Source organism: Primulina tabacum, chromosome 7 (assembly GCF_025594145.1).
Source record: "Primulina tabacum isolate GXHZ01 chromosome 7, ASM2559414v2, whole genome shotgun sequence".
Classification (NCBI taxonomy): Eukaryota; Viridiplantae; Streptophyta; class Magnoliopsida; order Lamiales; family Gesneriaceae; genus Primulina; species Primulina tabacum.
The window spans coordinates 42,430,397-42,445,411 of NC_134556.1; the positions used below are offsets into that span (position 1 = coordinate 42,430,397).

At 35.7% G+C, this 15,015-nt stretch overlaps 3 protein-coding genes and 1 long non-coding RNA gene across 10 annotated transcripts; 2 read left to right on the top strand and 2 right to left on the bottom strand.

The window, feature by feature from the left end:
* Positions 1–3,003: 3,003 nt before the first annotated feature.
* LOC142552358 (acyl-lipid (9-3)-desaturase-like) lies at positions 3,004–4,854 on the bottom strand. The gene has a single exon (XM_075662120.1). It carries the CDS (start codon positions 4,619–4,621, stop codon positions 3,278–3,280), a length of 1,344 nt encoding a protein of 447 aa, XP_075518235.1. The 5' UTR covers positions 4,622–4,854; the 3' UTR covers positions 3,004–3,277.
* Positions 4,855–5,601: 747 nt separating this feature from the next.
* LOC142552361 (ATP-dependent zinc metalloprotease FTSH 5, mitochondrial-like) lies at positions 5,602–10,514 on the bottom strand. 7 transcript variants are annotated; one of them, XR_012821734.1, is made up of 5 exons: positions 9,162–10,514; positions 8,737–8,981; positions 8,543–8,667; positions 7,431–7,600; positions 5,602–5,883 (listed from the first exon to the last, which is right to left on the bottom strand). XR_012821734.1 is itself a non-coding variant. In XM_075662123.1 (4 exons), the coding sequence occupies exons 2-4, from the start codon at positions 8,858–8,860 to the stop codon at positions 7,511–7,513; spliced, it is 339 nt and encodes a 112-aa protein (XP_075518238.1). In that variant the 5' UTR covers positions 8,861–8,973; positions 9,162–10,514; the 3' UTR covers positions 7,252–7,510. The 7 variants fall into 7 exon arrangements, 4 of the variants coding, with proteins under 4 accessions (XP_075518238.1, XP_075518240.1, XP_075518241.1 ...); XR_012821733.1 differs by lacking the exon at positions 5,602–5,883 and adding an exon at positions 5,918–5,941; XR_012821735.1 differs by lacking the exon at positions 5,602–5,883 and having other exon boundaries at positions 7,252–7,600; positions 8,543–8,641.
* LOC142552362 (uncharacterized) lies at positions 9,288–10,609 on the top strand. The gene is made up of 2 exons (XR_012821736.1): positions 9,288–9,422; positions 10,511–10,609. It is a non-coding gene; the product is annotated as an uncharacterized LOC142552362 (long non-coding RNA).
* Positions 10,610–11,649: 1,040 nt separating this feature from the next.
* Positions 11,650–14,019, top strand: LOC142552359 (heat shock factor protein HSF30). The gene is made up of 3 exons (XM_075662121.1): positions 11,650–12,086; positions 12,558–13,421; positions 13,505–14,019. The coding sequence occupies exons 1-2, from the start codon at positions 11,778–11,780 to the stop codon at positions 13,335–13,337; spliced, it is 1,089 nt and encodes a 362-aa protein (XP_075518236.1). The 5' UTR covers positions 11,650–11,777; the 3' UTR covers positions 13,338–13,421; positions 13,505–14,019.
* Positions 14,020–15,015: the final 996 nt, after the last annotated feature.

The following is a 15,015-nucleotide window of genomic DNA, read 5'->3' on the forward strand; positions in this document are numbered from 1 at the left end:
GATCCACAAATATCTGTATTTATCAATTCCAATACTTATGTGGTTCTATATGCACCCTTCTTCTTTATTTTGGTTTGTTTTCCGTTGATGCATTCGACACAATTGTTTAAGTTTATAAAATCAACAGAGTTAAAAATTCTATCCGAAACAAGTCGTTAAACTATTTCTAGATATGTGTCATAATCGCTTGTTCCATACTGCACATGACTTTTCATGATTACATTTACGCATAGTACCACATGATTCCACATTTAGGGTTTCAATATAAAAATCATTCATATCAAGCATATATAGAATATCATAAATTATAAGTGAATTAGTTCCAATAATATTAGAATTAATAAATAAACTAAACTGGTTGTGTCCAAAGAAACAAAAATAACTTAATTTGTCCAAACTAAAACGGAAACCAAATTATGTCCAAACGACGATACAACAAAATTATCTATTAAGTTTAAATAATAACTAGTACTTAATAACAATCTAAAATGCCATATTGCTTCCACTTTGACCGACTTGCCATCACTTAAATAAATACATCTTTCAGCATCACTTGGCTTTCGGTAGCTCAGAAAACTCTGCACTGAAACGATATTAGTAGTAGCACCAAAATCGAACCACCAAAGGTTTCTTGGTACTGAAGCTAAATTTACTTCAAAACATACCACACTTGAATGTACTTTTCTTAGCACGACATGCATGGTACTTAGGACAATATTTCTTGATATGGTCATTTTATTACAAAAAAAAAAAAAAAAAGCACAACATTTCTTGTTCTTATCTTGCTTTTGTTTTTTTGCATGTGAGCCATTAGCAGCCTAATTCAATTTTTTTTGCCGTTATCTTTATAGGTGCTTGTATAATGAACACTTTTAGTCTTGTGTTATTTTAATCTTTCTTCTTCCTGAACGCAATATGAAATGAGCTCATTAAAAGTCCATTTCTCTTTTTGGCAGTTATAACCTATCTTGAACTGAAAAAACTTGTTTGGAAGAGAAGTAAGATGCATGTTTTCCGAAAATTCAAGCTTAAGTGTCTTCAACTATGATGCAAGGTGGGAAATTCCCATTACATATTCCCGAATATTTCTCTTAACTTTATACTTCATAGAAATTAGGCTCTTTAGAATTGTGCTTGTTTCCACCTTATTGTTTTTAACGAAGTGGTTGTCATCGAGATATTCTTTAGCTTTGTTGACACTGTCAGGCACCGCACCCTTAAAAGCCTCTGGTATGCCGCGATTAATGACCATAAGATATGCGGATAGAGAGTTCTCACTTCTCATATCTAACCTTCTGTTAAGATGAACTAGAATATATAGGAGCGGTAGGTTACTCTATCCTGATCGCAAGGTCTAGATTCATACACCCAAAAACAATAACAATGTTCACCTTCCAATCCTTAAAATTTGTCATTAAGGATCGATACTCAACTTAGAATAGTATATATAGTGACAACTTTTGCTGAAAATAGAACATAATAATAACACAAATAACATACTCATCTTAAGTAATATTAAAATAAATGACAAATCTCATATCAAGATACCGAGTCCAATATCAATATCAAGTCTCTAGACATTAATATTATTTTGCAAGTGATACTATTGTTGTAATAATCAAATCTTAATGCATGACAAATAAGAAACTTATCTTTGGACAGATTTAATATTTTTATGGAAAAATAAGCAAATAAAACTTTATAATTGTTATATTATTTATTATCACATGTAAATGAATCACGTTTTCAAGAATAAATATTATTATTATTACAATATCCTCCTTGAGTTGTCGGGATAATTTTCAACTAAAAGTAATGGACTCGTTGTATGTAATGGAAAATCGATTATTCAAATTTGATTAAACACAAAAACTCCCGTATGATTTGGTTTTTTAATAAAAGGATCTGAAAATATGGAGTGGAGATCATTTATGATTTTTATTTTATTATATTACATGCAATCTTGAGATCTCGTTTTAAGTCTCAAAAATTTATTACGACCAATATGAACAAAGATGATTTTTCTGTCAAAAGGTAATAATAATCATAATGGGAAAAAATATGCTACAAATTTTGAACATTATTATTTAATAACTGGGTTTTTGTTTTTTATGACGATTAAATCCATAATCCTTACCTAGTGTTTCTTATTATCCATTTTCATGGTAATAGCTATTTTCCACATAAAGCATAATAAAAATTAGAGTATGTCTCTTGTGAGACGGTCTCACGAATTTTTATTTGTGAGACGGGTCAACCTTATCGATATTCACAATAAAAAGTAATACTCTTAACATAAAAAGTAATGTTTTTTCATGGATTACCCAAATAAGAGATTCGTCTCACAAAATACGATTCGTGAGACCGTCTCACATAAATTTTTGCCTAAAAATTAAGGTCATAGTATTTTATTATTAATAAATAACTGTTGCTATTATATTATTAAGAAAATAATAAATGAAATGAACAAAAGGTGATTGTTCAACCATTTGATAATGGGCCAACAATAAAACTACAACAGTCCCAGCCAATTCAACGTCCAATCGCTTGTTACATTCCCACGCTATGACTACCCAAACACTTATAAAAACTAGCTTGTTTTTTGCTATTTTGGGATTTGGACCACATTTCTTGGTATATTCACAGCTGTGTCCATCCCATTATTAAAGCATGTATGGACAGTATGGCAGACGGAAGAGCGGAGATTTTTTGGATCTACTCGTAGCAAAACACATCACATGAACCAAGAATCTTGACAAAGTGTCAAATTCCAGGCTGTACCGGATGGAATAGGTTTTTATTTTTGCCTATGGTTAACTTTGTCAATTGCTATTGTACCAATAAAAATGCATGCAGCCAGACTAAAAAACTAATCTCACACTTGACAACTAATTTACTTGTTGCTGACTTACTGTGGTAGCTAAATTTGTTTGCTCAAACGATTCTTCAGAGTTTAATTTGAGCATCGAACTCAACCAGATAGTCATTCTCTAGCCTACTGCATTAAAAGTAAGAACTAAGGAACCCATATTACATATGATAAATTGAGAAATGCGCTCTTCCAAGCAATCAAGATCAGACAGCATTCACTACTTATTGAAACAAACATTTTGAAGCTCTCAAAGTACTGAATAAAATGTTCAACATTGTTCGACAAACAACATTCTAGAAAATATGGAGACAAGAACATCACTTGTCATGCTTAAAAATTGTTCAAGAAACAATGCAAGCCAATTGTGAGATACGCATAAATAAATGTGAACCGCATTCTCTGGATTTAACCGTGAGTGTTGACAGCTTCCCAGACTAGATTTTTTGGAACTGGTTTGGAGAAATCCCGAGCCTGCAACGCAGCATTTCTAAGTGTTTGGATAGTCATAGCATTCGCCTCCAAGAACGATGCACTGTTATAAGGCAATCCATGTTTCTTGCAGAGCTCCATTACAAAGGGCGCGACTTTACGGAGATGGCATCGAGGCAATCTAGGGAACAAATGATGTTCGATTTGGAATTGCAATCCACCGTGGAACCAATCCATCCAAGACGAGCACGATATATTGAGAGTTCCAGTTGTTTGCTTTTCGAACCAATCTTTTCCATTAGGCAATCCAAGATAAACATTAGATGAGAAATGGTTCAAACAGAACTGAACATGTTGGGTAGAGGTAACCGTGAAACTCGCTAAGACAAAGATCACCCTTTCACCCCAACTGGGCAAACAAGAAACAAGCAAAGGGTACCAAATCCAAAACACCAGCAATCCTAATAGCTCCTGCCCTCTATTGGGCACTTTTCTCTTAGATAACAACAAGAAGATTGATTGTGCATACAAATTAATCCTAGCAAAACACATCACAGGATAAAATGTCCAATGCTGATAGCTAACCAAGAATCTTGACAAAGTGTCAAATTCCAGTTTTCTCTCGTAAAAGCAAGAAGTGATTGAGTTAAATAACCTGGAAGACACAGCGAAGAACGGGATGTGTTGAAGGTCTGGATCGTGATCGAGGCTGTTGCAAGCGATGTGGTGAGCATTATGGTTCCATTTCCACCAAGCAATGCTGATTCCTGCGAGGCAATTCCCAGACAGAACCTGGGCAACTCTGTTGAGTTTTCGAGTCATCATCACTTGATAATGACCAGAATCATGCCCAATCCAACCACTCTGAATCCAAAGAAATCCCACCAAACCACCACAGAGTAAATGCAACAGCACACCCTCAGAGAAAATCACTCCATAGACACTCACAGCAAACAGCAACGCCATAAAACATATTGAAATCAAAACCCCGTGGCCCTTCTTCTCGAAAAGCCCCATTTTAGAGAACTCGTACACTAGTTTTCTGTAATCCTTGGACACTTCGGACACAGAGTAGTCTTCCAAGTAAAACCCGTTAAAGAATTTGTCAAGATACTGCCAGGCTGTGCTTGGATGATAAGCAACAAATGCATCGGTTGCATCTAGGCCCGCAAGATTCAAGAGCGGTAACTCGCCGCCAGGGTGATCTTTCGCCCATTCTGAAACATCGTACACTTTCCCTTGAATTGAGATCCAAAGATCCCCTCTTTTGTTGTGTGTTTTGAGCTCATCTGATGTAATGTACCTTTTCTGGACACCCATTTTCCACTGAAGATGCGAGAAAGTGAAAGCAAGAGAGATGGAGGAGAGAGTGAAAGATCTGAGGAAAAAATCCTTTCCTTTATCCTTTCTCCCCTTTCTCTGGTTGAGAAAAAGATGGGATTTTTCCCTTTTTTATCTGGAGAGATCGAGAATCTGATCCCAAAAAGTGTGTTTCTGTGTGCGTGAAATGAAGAGATAAAGGAAGAGCTGCGGAACTGGTTATAAAAGAGAAGTGCGCTGAATCGGAAAAGGCGTTTAATATTTTTATTATTGCCACCTTTCTATTCTTTTTGCACATAAATTCACATGAGATGTTTGTTATTTCTTGATATTTTAAAATAAGCGTCGTCGATTTAAATCAATGATTGTTTGTCTGAAAATAATATTTGTAGATCTTATTAGAAAGGTTATGAATGTTATGTGTCTCAGTATTATTATTATTATTATTATTATAGAATGGGAAACTTGGATCCGAAGAATATAAGCATGACAGTATATCCTTTCTTCAGTTCTTTCTAGCCAAACTCATCGTGCTTCTCGACTCCCTATGATTCTGGAAGTAGTGAAAGTTTTAAATTAAACTATTTAAATATAAGTGGTAGTGGCACATGTACATGTAAATATATATATTATTTAAATTTCTTAAATAATCTAATACTGCTACAACGTTCATATACCAATCTTAAACAAAAAGACAACGGAAATTAACCAAATAAAATCGAATTTGTTTTCATTAGGAAGGTCTTCGTCAAACGCAAGCATGGGATGGAGTCCGCTGCGTGCAATCATTGATGCTCTAGCACAATTACGCAAACATGATTTATGATTTCTAGCGTAATTATTTGAGTATTATTTCAAATGAAATGAAACCAATTTCATTATAAAGCGAATACATAACACTAAAACTTTTATGTTTTGAGTTTTACCCAAATCGATTTAGAAATAAAGACAAAAGCATCCAGAATTGTGTTGTGTGCATTGAAATTCCCCCACTCAGAATTTTAGGAGAATGAGCATAACTTTCGTGTCCGATGCCCAAACTGATTGAGAGCAATGAAAAATGAAAACAAAGATATAGATCTACAACTTTCATGTTGATCACTTTTACTAATTCAAAGTGTAAAATAGTGTTTCGGATAGAATAAGGCGCATACCCGAGCAGGATCTCGCGCACCTATGTGCTAAGCTTTGTCAAACTTCTTCTGGACAGCAACAAGCGCGCGGCTGCGCCAGATCTAGAACACATGCGCGCACCGCCTTAGCTGCACACGATTTAAGGTGGATAAGAATGAATTTTTCAGAATATATCTTCCATTTCCTCTGAAATTTTGAAAGAAAAACAAAGAAATCAAGTTCTATCATCCGAATCTACCTTGAAACGTTGTTGAAACTCAAAACAAATTATATATTCAAAATCCTCGTGTTGAGAGCGTTCTTTTGATGTGATTTTCTCTTGGATTCAGCAGTTTTATTTATTGAATTGCTGAAATATCGTGTATTTGAATTCGAAATCAATATATGCGATAGAATAGCCGACGAGAAACTAATTTTCAAAGTCGAAATTGAATTATGTTATAATTTCAATTTTATATGAATTTTCAAAATTTCAAAACAATTTTGAAACATGAAATTTTGATGGTAAATGGTTGGATGTATAATAATGAGTGTAGAATAATGAGTTATTATGCTTTATAATGCTATATAATTATCCTATTAAAATAAAGGTTAAACTAAATAGCGTAGAACGAATTGATACATTCAAATACGCTATTAGTGTTGCATTTGAATGACTTTATTGATTAAAATAAATATTTGATTATGTAAATAGATTTTCTGTACTGAAATTTTAAAGTTACATTGAACTGAAAACGAAAAATTGAGGTATGTTGCTACTAAGTAACATACGACAGGTATCTGTGTCACATCTGACTGAAAATATATTTGTCGATATACCTTATTTGTTGAGTTGATGTAGTATACATGACATTCATGATTGGTAGATCGATGTATAAAATATATCTTGTTCACACACATCATTTTATACATACATCGATACATGACATGCACGTTGAGCTATGATCCTTCCATACCTTTATATCATTGAATTTTGATTATGGGGCTCTGACCACGATGCTATATTTGGCATTATGTGACCCTTAAAAACATAGTCATTTGTGGCCCCTGTGATTGATTGGTTAAGATTTGGGAATTGATAATGCTTTGCCGACGTTATCATACGGATGTTCCCTTATACTCGACCGAAGCTGGTGTGTCAGCTCAAGAGGTTCTGATACATGCTTAGTGGATGTGCATTTGACATGATATCTCCATGACATGCATGCATTACATATCATATATCATTGTGTAGATACATGTATTTACTATGTTGTTCCATACGGAACATTTGCTCACCCCCAAATGGGAGCTGTGTGTGTGGACAATGGCAAATATCCAGGTTATCAGAAGACCGGAGAATGTACTTCCGAAGAGAGTCACATCTGAGTTGAGGTTGAGTAGTATATCTCAGTGTATATATGTATCTATATACCAAGACATGTCCCGATGATATGAATTGTTTGTAATTAGTTGGATTCATTCATGTGTTGACTTATTTTATGTTTAGACGAGACTTTATGATACACTATTTTTATTATTATAATTATAGTTGACACATTTTGGGCTAACTGTAAAGAAATTTTGTACTCGTTTTTCGTTGTAATTAATTAATTATAATCAAATTACATTGTAATAACGATTAGGAGTTAAGGATCCTACAAATCTAGTTTGCAGCAGCAAAGAGATCTCTCACCCTACGAGCTCCAACACCAACAAACAATTCTTCAAATTCACTTCCACTGCAAGAGAAAAATGGCACACCAGCTTCTCCAGCTATAGCCCTTGCCAACATTGTCTTCCAGTGCCAGGTGGGCCAACCAGTAGAACAATTTTTGGAAGTTTTCCACCTAGACGGGTGAAACGCTGCAATGACAATCTAGCTAAAGTGAGAATCTATATAATTCTATTCCTTTAGCAAAATCATATACAGGAGTTGGTTTAGGAATTCCAGAAAGAAAGGACGAGATTGGACGAAGGAATGACGTGGCACAACTTGCATTTTCAAGTTATGTTTTTTCCCCAAAAAAATAGTCCGAACAAACCCCTCGTTCCAGTGCTAAATCCTTCTGCCCTCGACCAAACCCTTCAAAACCGCTTTCTCCCATTGAAAAGTTCAAAAAAATTTCGCAAATGTAGGCAGAGACTAGGCATATTCCACGGTATCAAGAGAGTTGTAATGGTTCTTAGAATAAATTTCAACCCAAACATCGTTAAAATCCAATTGAAATTGGTTCATTCCTCCTGCTTCTTTGGCTAAAGACGAGACAAACGAGACATGATAATAGGCAATGGAAGATAAATCAAAATATATAAAAATATTATCTTTAGGGTCGGATTCAATTCCTATGTGTGCAAAAAACAAAGAAGATAAGAGTGGTATATTAGGACAATCGCAAGTAAACAAATCGTGGTTTTAATTAAAAAAATTAAAAGCAGAAATCTATAATTCTTTCTTATGTCTTTCTCATGTCTTGTTCTTTCTCATGTCTTGTTCTGGTTTAATTGGACTTTAAAAATTAAAATCCCAAAAAAACTTAAACGTCGAGGCCCGCTTACCGCCTAACACCTTTTCGGTGAGGTCGGCGCCATCCTCTTAGCCCGAGTTTTAGAACACTGGCCACATACCAAACTTATTTAGAGCAAACACACAAGGTCTAAAGTCAAATCCCTCGGCATCATGTTAAATACTAGTCTATTTAAACAATTGCCCTGAACCAACATTTAAAACCGCATGATGTTCACAAGTACTCCATTCTTTTGGCGTGTATTTGAGGGTTTACAAAACAATACCCATAAAGGCAATACCTTGGGATCACGAATATAGTAGACAATTTCTTCCAGTTCAGCTTTTGCCTCATCAACTCCCTTCACGGCACTAAACTTTGTATTTGATTCCATACTGGGCTGCACTTCTTCATGTAAACCAAGCCCTGTCAGAAAAGTGAGAAGCATATTTTTTATCATTTAATTAGAGACAAAACTGAATCATAGGGCAATACCTTTGCTGATTCCTCTAACCTCAATTAGAGCCCCAATACCAAAAATTAAAAGGAATGACAAACCCAAAGCACGGACAGTCCACCACAACTGCTCTTTGAAGTGCCCTCCTTCCGCGGTCACCATATGTATAGGCGCATTTGCAGTACCCAGAATTCCATCTTTGGAAGATTTCCCCAAATTTCTAAAAGCTGAAAGTGCTCCAACGCTTTCTTTATCCACTTGCGAGCTAGTAGCACCTGAGATCCTTACATAAAAGTTCAGTCAAAATATAAGTTTTCAAGGGACAAAACAAAATCTGTAACCACAGAAGAGGAGTTACAAAACAATGGGAAGTAGTTCATTCGATATAGCTATACCGAGGTAGGAATATATTCATAAAAAAACACCTCTTGCAATTGGGAAGAAAAAAAATTTTGATCCTCACCTCGGTTCAATGTTTTGAGAAGCTAACTTTCATGAAGCCTATCAACCTTCACCAAAGTCTTGGCATATTCAGCAAGAGCTGCAGATTAGAGTGTAGCGGAGGTTCACTCTCAAACATTCTTATGACTGACTCTGGATCATTCGACGATATTGCTCCTAAAGATAAGCAGTGTCACTTGATCCATCTGTTTCACGCAATCTACGAGCTAGACTGCCAAAGTTTTGGGCCTTCCCATTGAATCTGCTCCTAGAGTACTAGAAAGTTTGTGCACCACATGAGAAAACAAAAGAGTGATAAGCACGAATGCGTATAATAGGTAGGAACAGAATGTAATCAAGGGAGTAGCATGACATTACTGAGTATTCTATGATAAATCAATCATGTTAATCATGAAGCAAATATGACCACAAAATAAAGATGCAGTAGATTAAATCAATTTCAAAGTGCATTTGGAATAAAAGAGGTGAAAGAGGGACTGCTAGAACTTAAAACACACAAGGACATGAATGAGTTTAATAATCTACAGACCTTTTCACCCTTGTCTAGGACGGTGACGTTCCTATCAATCCCAAGTGTTTCCATGACATGCCATGGCCTTGTTCAGAATGTATTTATCAAAAGATTTCATCGATGCATAATTAATAAGTAAATGTATCGCTAGTTTAAACAGAGCTTTGTGGGAAAACGTGAATGCTTTCATGAGCTACAAAAGATGTGCAATTTGACACATGCAAGCTATGTATAAAAAGTTAATTGGCTCACTCTAGGCTAAATAATAATTACATATTCAACTCTTATGCTAGTTCAACCAAGTTCATGTTACGCACACATGTGATGAGATATAATCATCATAAACATATTCATCGTTCAATTGCACAGCCACACATTAGTAGCATGCCACAGAAAATCAGAAGAAACAAATACTGGAAAACAAACTTTAAAGAGTAAAAAATCATCAGAATCCAATTGCTATCATTCGCCAAAGTCGTGAAGAAGAAAGTATCACAATCATTTTGATAGAAAAATATTAACACATTTGCAAGGAGCTGAACATAAATTTTTAGTTGGGAAAGAAAGGGTATGTACCACATCCTCTAGCATATGGTGAAGTTCTGTAACTTCGGGCAGCTAAATTGCTAAATTGCCTCAGTTGACATTGTTGCCTTTTACCTATAATAAGAATGCACAGGGAATCGCTAAACAAGAGCAGAGCAGCGAGTGAAAGCATGCTGAATCTGAAACATCCAAACGATATATGTGATTAAGTAGTCATTTCAATTGATACAAGCAATAAATTGAATATTAAATTTCCAAAGAACAAACACGATTAAATGAGAATTTCATTGAAGTTACAGGCAACAGAGCATTATGACAATCTTTCCTTTCCATGCGCCAAAACTGCCACAATAAGAACCACTTGAAACCAGAGAACAATATACTAAAAAGGAGAAGGAAAAAAAAATACTGATTAAATCAATAAAACAAATCCAATATACTCATCCTCCAACACAACTGTCTTTCAAAATAGCCAGATTAAAAAATTCATGAATCTAAAACAATCGATTCAGGTAAAGATACAGACTTTACGCCAAATAAAACAGAACCCCTACAAAAATCACAACTTGTCACGGGAAACGCATAAAAAATTCCAAGACTAGGGCTTTCGAAATCGTGCAATTAATAGGGCTAAAATCGAAGAAAATCAAATTAATCCCATCAAAAATAAGAATTAGACATGAGATTTAAGTGATTAAAAACTTGGCAACTGACCTGATAGAGAAGACGTTGCAACGCCATGTTTATCATTTCCAAAAACGATCAAAAAATAAAAAAAATAGAGGGATTTCGTAAGAATTTCAAAACTACAACTTTTATGTGACAAATTGAGAAAACCAGGGAAGAGGTGGAACGGAGCCTTCTCCATGTGTCAGAAATACATGGACACTTGCCGAGTGCTATTGAGGAGCTTATAACCATGGAATTCACGAAACTATGTACTGTTGTCCAATATTTATGCCGAAAGAGGTAATTGCGGTCTCTAAAACAGAGTTATCATTCGATGATTATGTGTACCTATGCGTGGGTCATGTTGTGATGAGATATGAACTGAAACCGAGGGATGTACATCATAGGTCGGCCATGGGAACTCATAAAAAAAACATCTCTTGTTCAATATGGTCGGATTGGGCTTGACGGGTTTATATAAAAGAAACATGTCTTGTTTATTTTTGTTCAACTAATTTCGTTGACGGATCCTAATTCCGTAATTCTATATTAATAAATAAATAATTTGTCCTATAATTTTATCATTTCTTTTATCATGAAGTTCGTAATTTTACAAATGAAGTCTTCAGAAGGTTCTAGACCATTTCCGATATTGTAGCAAGCTATCTTGGAAGAGCAGCACTAGGCCCACTCTGAAACGTGCTGACAAATCCAAGAAATATCCAAGAAAAGTTGAAACTTTGTTCTCCAAATTTCCAGAACTTTCGTTCCCGCTGTCAAACCCTAATAAAAGTCGCTCTCACTCACTGGAAACCACAAAACCCAACGAAATAAACTCAAAATTCAATTATCGGGATTAATTTTTCGAAGAAAGTTTCGATCTTGAAGGCAATGGAAGGCGTCAAAATTAAATCAAAGGGGGAGCGCGACACCACCAGCGGCGGTGTTGGTGGTGCAGCCTCGTCGTCGTCATCTTCTTCGCCACGACCAATGGAGGGTCTGCATGAAACGGGCCCACCTCCATTCTTGATCAAGATCTTTGAAATGGTTGAGGATTCTTCAACCGATTCGGTGATTTCTTGGAGCAAGACTAAGAACAGCTTCATTGTATGGGATTCTCATAAATTCTCATCCACTTTGCTTCCAAGACACTTCAAGCATAGCAATTTCTCTAGTTTCGTTCGCCAACTCAACACATATGTGAGTGTCTTCAAGAACTAGGTTTCAAGTTTCTTTCTTGCCTTTTATGTTTATTATACTACAATCTTTCCATACATTCCCATAAATCATTCTGTTAGTTCTAATTACTTGCGTTTCTCCGCTTAGTTTGACGCTCTGATGAATCAACATGTGCAACACATATATTTTTTGAAGCCAACACGTGCTACATGTTCATTACTTGGTGGTTGAAACCTATAATCTTTGCCTTGAGCTATTGGATAAGACTATCGTTTTTTTTTTTTTTTGCAATGAATGATTCTCACGGGCCTATTTACCAGTGTGAGTGAAAGTTTAGTTCAATGCGCTGGCAGGGGGAAAAAATAAAATATTTGCTTGATTTGATAATTTCCGATGCTTGCAATGGATTTTTTGCTCTGGTTATGATGTTAATCAGTTGGAAGCACATGTAGTGTGAGTTTTACGATGATACTAAAATATTGAAATCTGCAGGGCTTTAGAAAAGTTGATCCAGATAGATGGGAGTTTGCCAATGGCGGGTTTTTGGGAGGACAGAGACATCTCTTGAAAACCATCAAAAGAAGGCGAAACCTGGTGCAAAGCAGCATTATTCAACCAAGTGAAGGTTCTTGTGTAGAGTTGGGTCTATATGGAATGGAGGAAGAGGTTGAAAGACTGAAAAGAGATCGAAATCTTCTGATGGCGGAAATCTTGAAGCTTAAACAACAGCAGCAAAAGTCTAGGGACCGAATCTTGGAAATTGAAGAAAGGATACACTGCGCGGAGGCAAAACAACAGCAAATGATGAGTTTTCTTGCCAAAGCCTTTAGTAGTCCAGTGTTCCTGCAGCAATACTATGACCAATATTCGCAGAAAAAAGATACAAAGAGAATAGAAATTGGGCAAAAGAGGAGATTGACCATGAGTCCAAGCGCGGAGAATGTTCAAGAAGACCAAGATGAGGAGAAGTTTCAAGATATTGAACTGGAAATGGAAACATTTCTTTCCGCTGCAATGTTTGATGGATCTAGCAGTGGTGAAAATGATGCTTGTGCAAAGAAAACTCCCTCCACAGGTGTTGCAAGTTTAAATCCTACCACGGAAGAAATATGGGAGAAGTTGCTTGGTGATGATCTTACAGTTCTTGAGTTCGCTGAAGAAGTCTCTGCCGTTGATAAACAGACAGACATAGCTGTGGAAAATTTGGTTCCTGAAACTCCAGAGTGGGATGAAGATCTACAAGAGCTTGTTGATCAGTTGGAATTTCTTTAATTGGAGCCCGGAGATGTTATTTTCTCTAAGAATGTGATGTTTTTTTTTTGGCCTCGACGCTACTTTTGACGGTTCCCACGCTAGGTATGATGTGGTGCATTTCAATTCTGAGCATTGATGTGTCTTTATAACTATATGATATGCTTCTTGTCTTCTTTTGGTTTCAGGGAACGTGAGCTCGGTTGGAGGCAAATAATTAATCGAACTCTCTGTATCCTTTTCTTAGTTAAATTCAGTTGTGTTTTTGGTCTTCATATTTTCCAGGCGAAAGTGTCGATGAGCTCAATTCTGTCTTTTCATTCTTTTTCTGCAGATGCAGGTACTAATACAATAGTTGTGAAGTCTTCAAGAGGAAGAAAGCGGCTTGAATGCTTCATTCTTGAAACAATAGCTCTGGATTGATTTATTTCTAAGACGAATCCTACTGGTTGTTCAGGGTTATCAATGAACTCTAAATAATTAAGGTTAATTATGAGTAATCTTGCAGCAAAAATTTGATGGGTCGGTCGTATCATCTATTTCTTGCAAATTTTGTCCAGGACAATCTCAAATTTGAAATTTTTGGCATATTTATGAGTGGGTAATCGTGCAGTAGAATTTAGCCTAATGGCCCTTTAAGTAGGCAGGGTCTAGAGAATTGGATGGGGTGTTTCAGAGTTTTAGATTAGGAAATGTAAGACGATGATACCAAATGCGATTGCTCATCCAAGGTGGGGTCGCATTTAAAAAAACAACATATATAGTTGTGTAGAAGAACAAATAACTTTTTTTAAAAAAAAAAAAATTATGAAATCGAACAATGTTATCATATTCATCCACTTTATTCTTGAAAATGCATTTTGTTTCATTAACATTGGCATTCGATGGTCTAGGAATCAAATTTCATATATCATTGCATATTAATTGTTCAAGTTCTTCATGCATAGCATTGATCTAGTATTCATCTTTTAGTGTATCATTAATATTCTTAGGTTTAACGTGAGACATAAGGTTTAATGTGAGACACAAAACAAGAGTGATTTACCTGAAAAAACGTGGTATTCATGCAGACTAACACAAATTACGCGGTAGTCCACTTTTTCTTTATTCCTTGTTTGAATGTCACATGCACTTCACCAATAATTTGAAATAATGAGTGATTTTTTTGAATCTTACTGGGAATGTCCTTTCCGTAATTATTAACTCCATCATCATTGTCCTCATCATCTAGCGTTTCTGTTTGATTCAGTGGCGGTATTATGCTGGTTGTTGTCTCACTATTCTCAGCACCAGACTCAAAACCATTTTTGGTTAGAGGCTCACTTACATCCAGTAGTCCTTCAGTGTCATCCTCCTTGGTTTTTCTTGTTAGATATGCAAAATCATCAAACACGACATTAATTGATTCAATAGTTGTCCTAGTTTTCAAATTAAATACACGATAGGTCCGACTATTCATTGAGTATCCAAGAAATAGGCTTTTATCACTTTTAGAATCAAATTTCGCAAGATGGTCTCGATCATTTAAAACATAGCAAACATAATCAAAGGTAATCCTTAATGGTATAGATAAACTTGTATGTACGAGACTCTAGGCCCTCAATGGGGACGAGGGCCAAGGTCTAGATCACTCACCTTGGCACTACGGCAATCATTACTTTCTCCTACTGTCAAAGTACCACGTTTCTGCAATATTAGT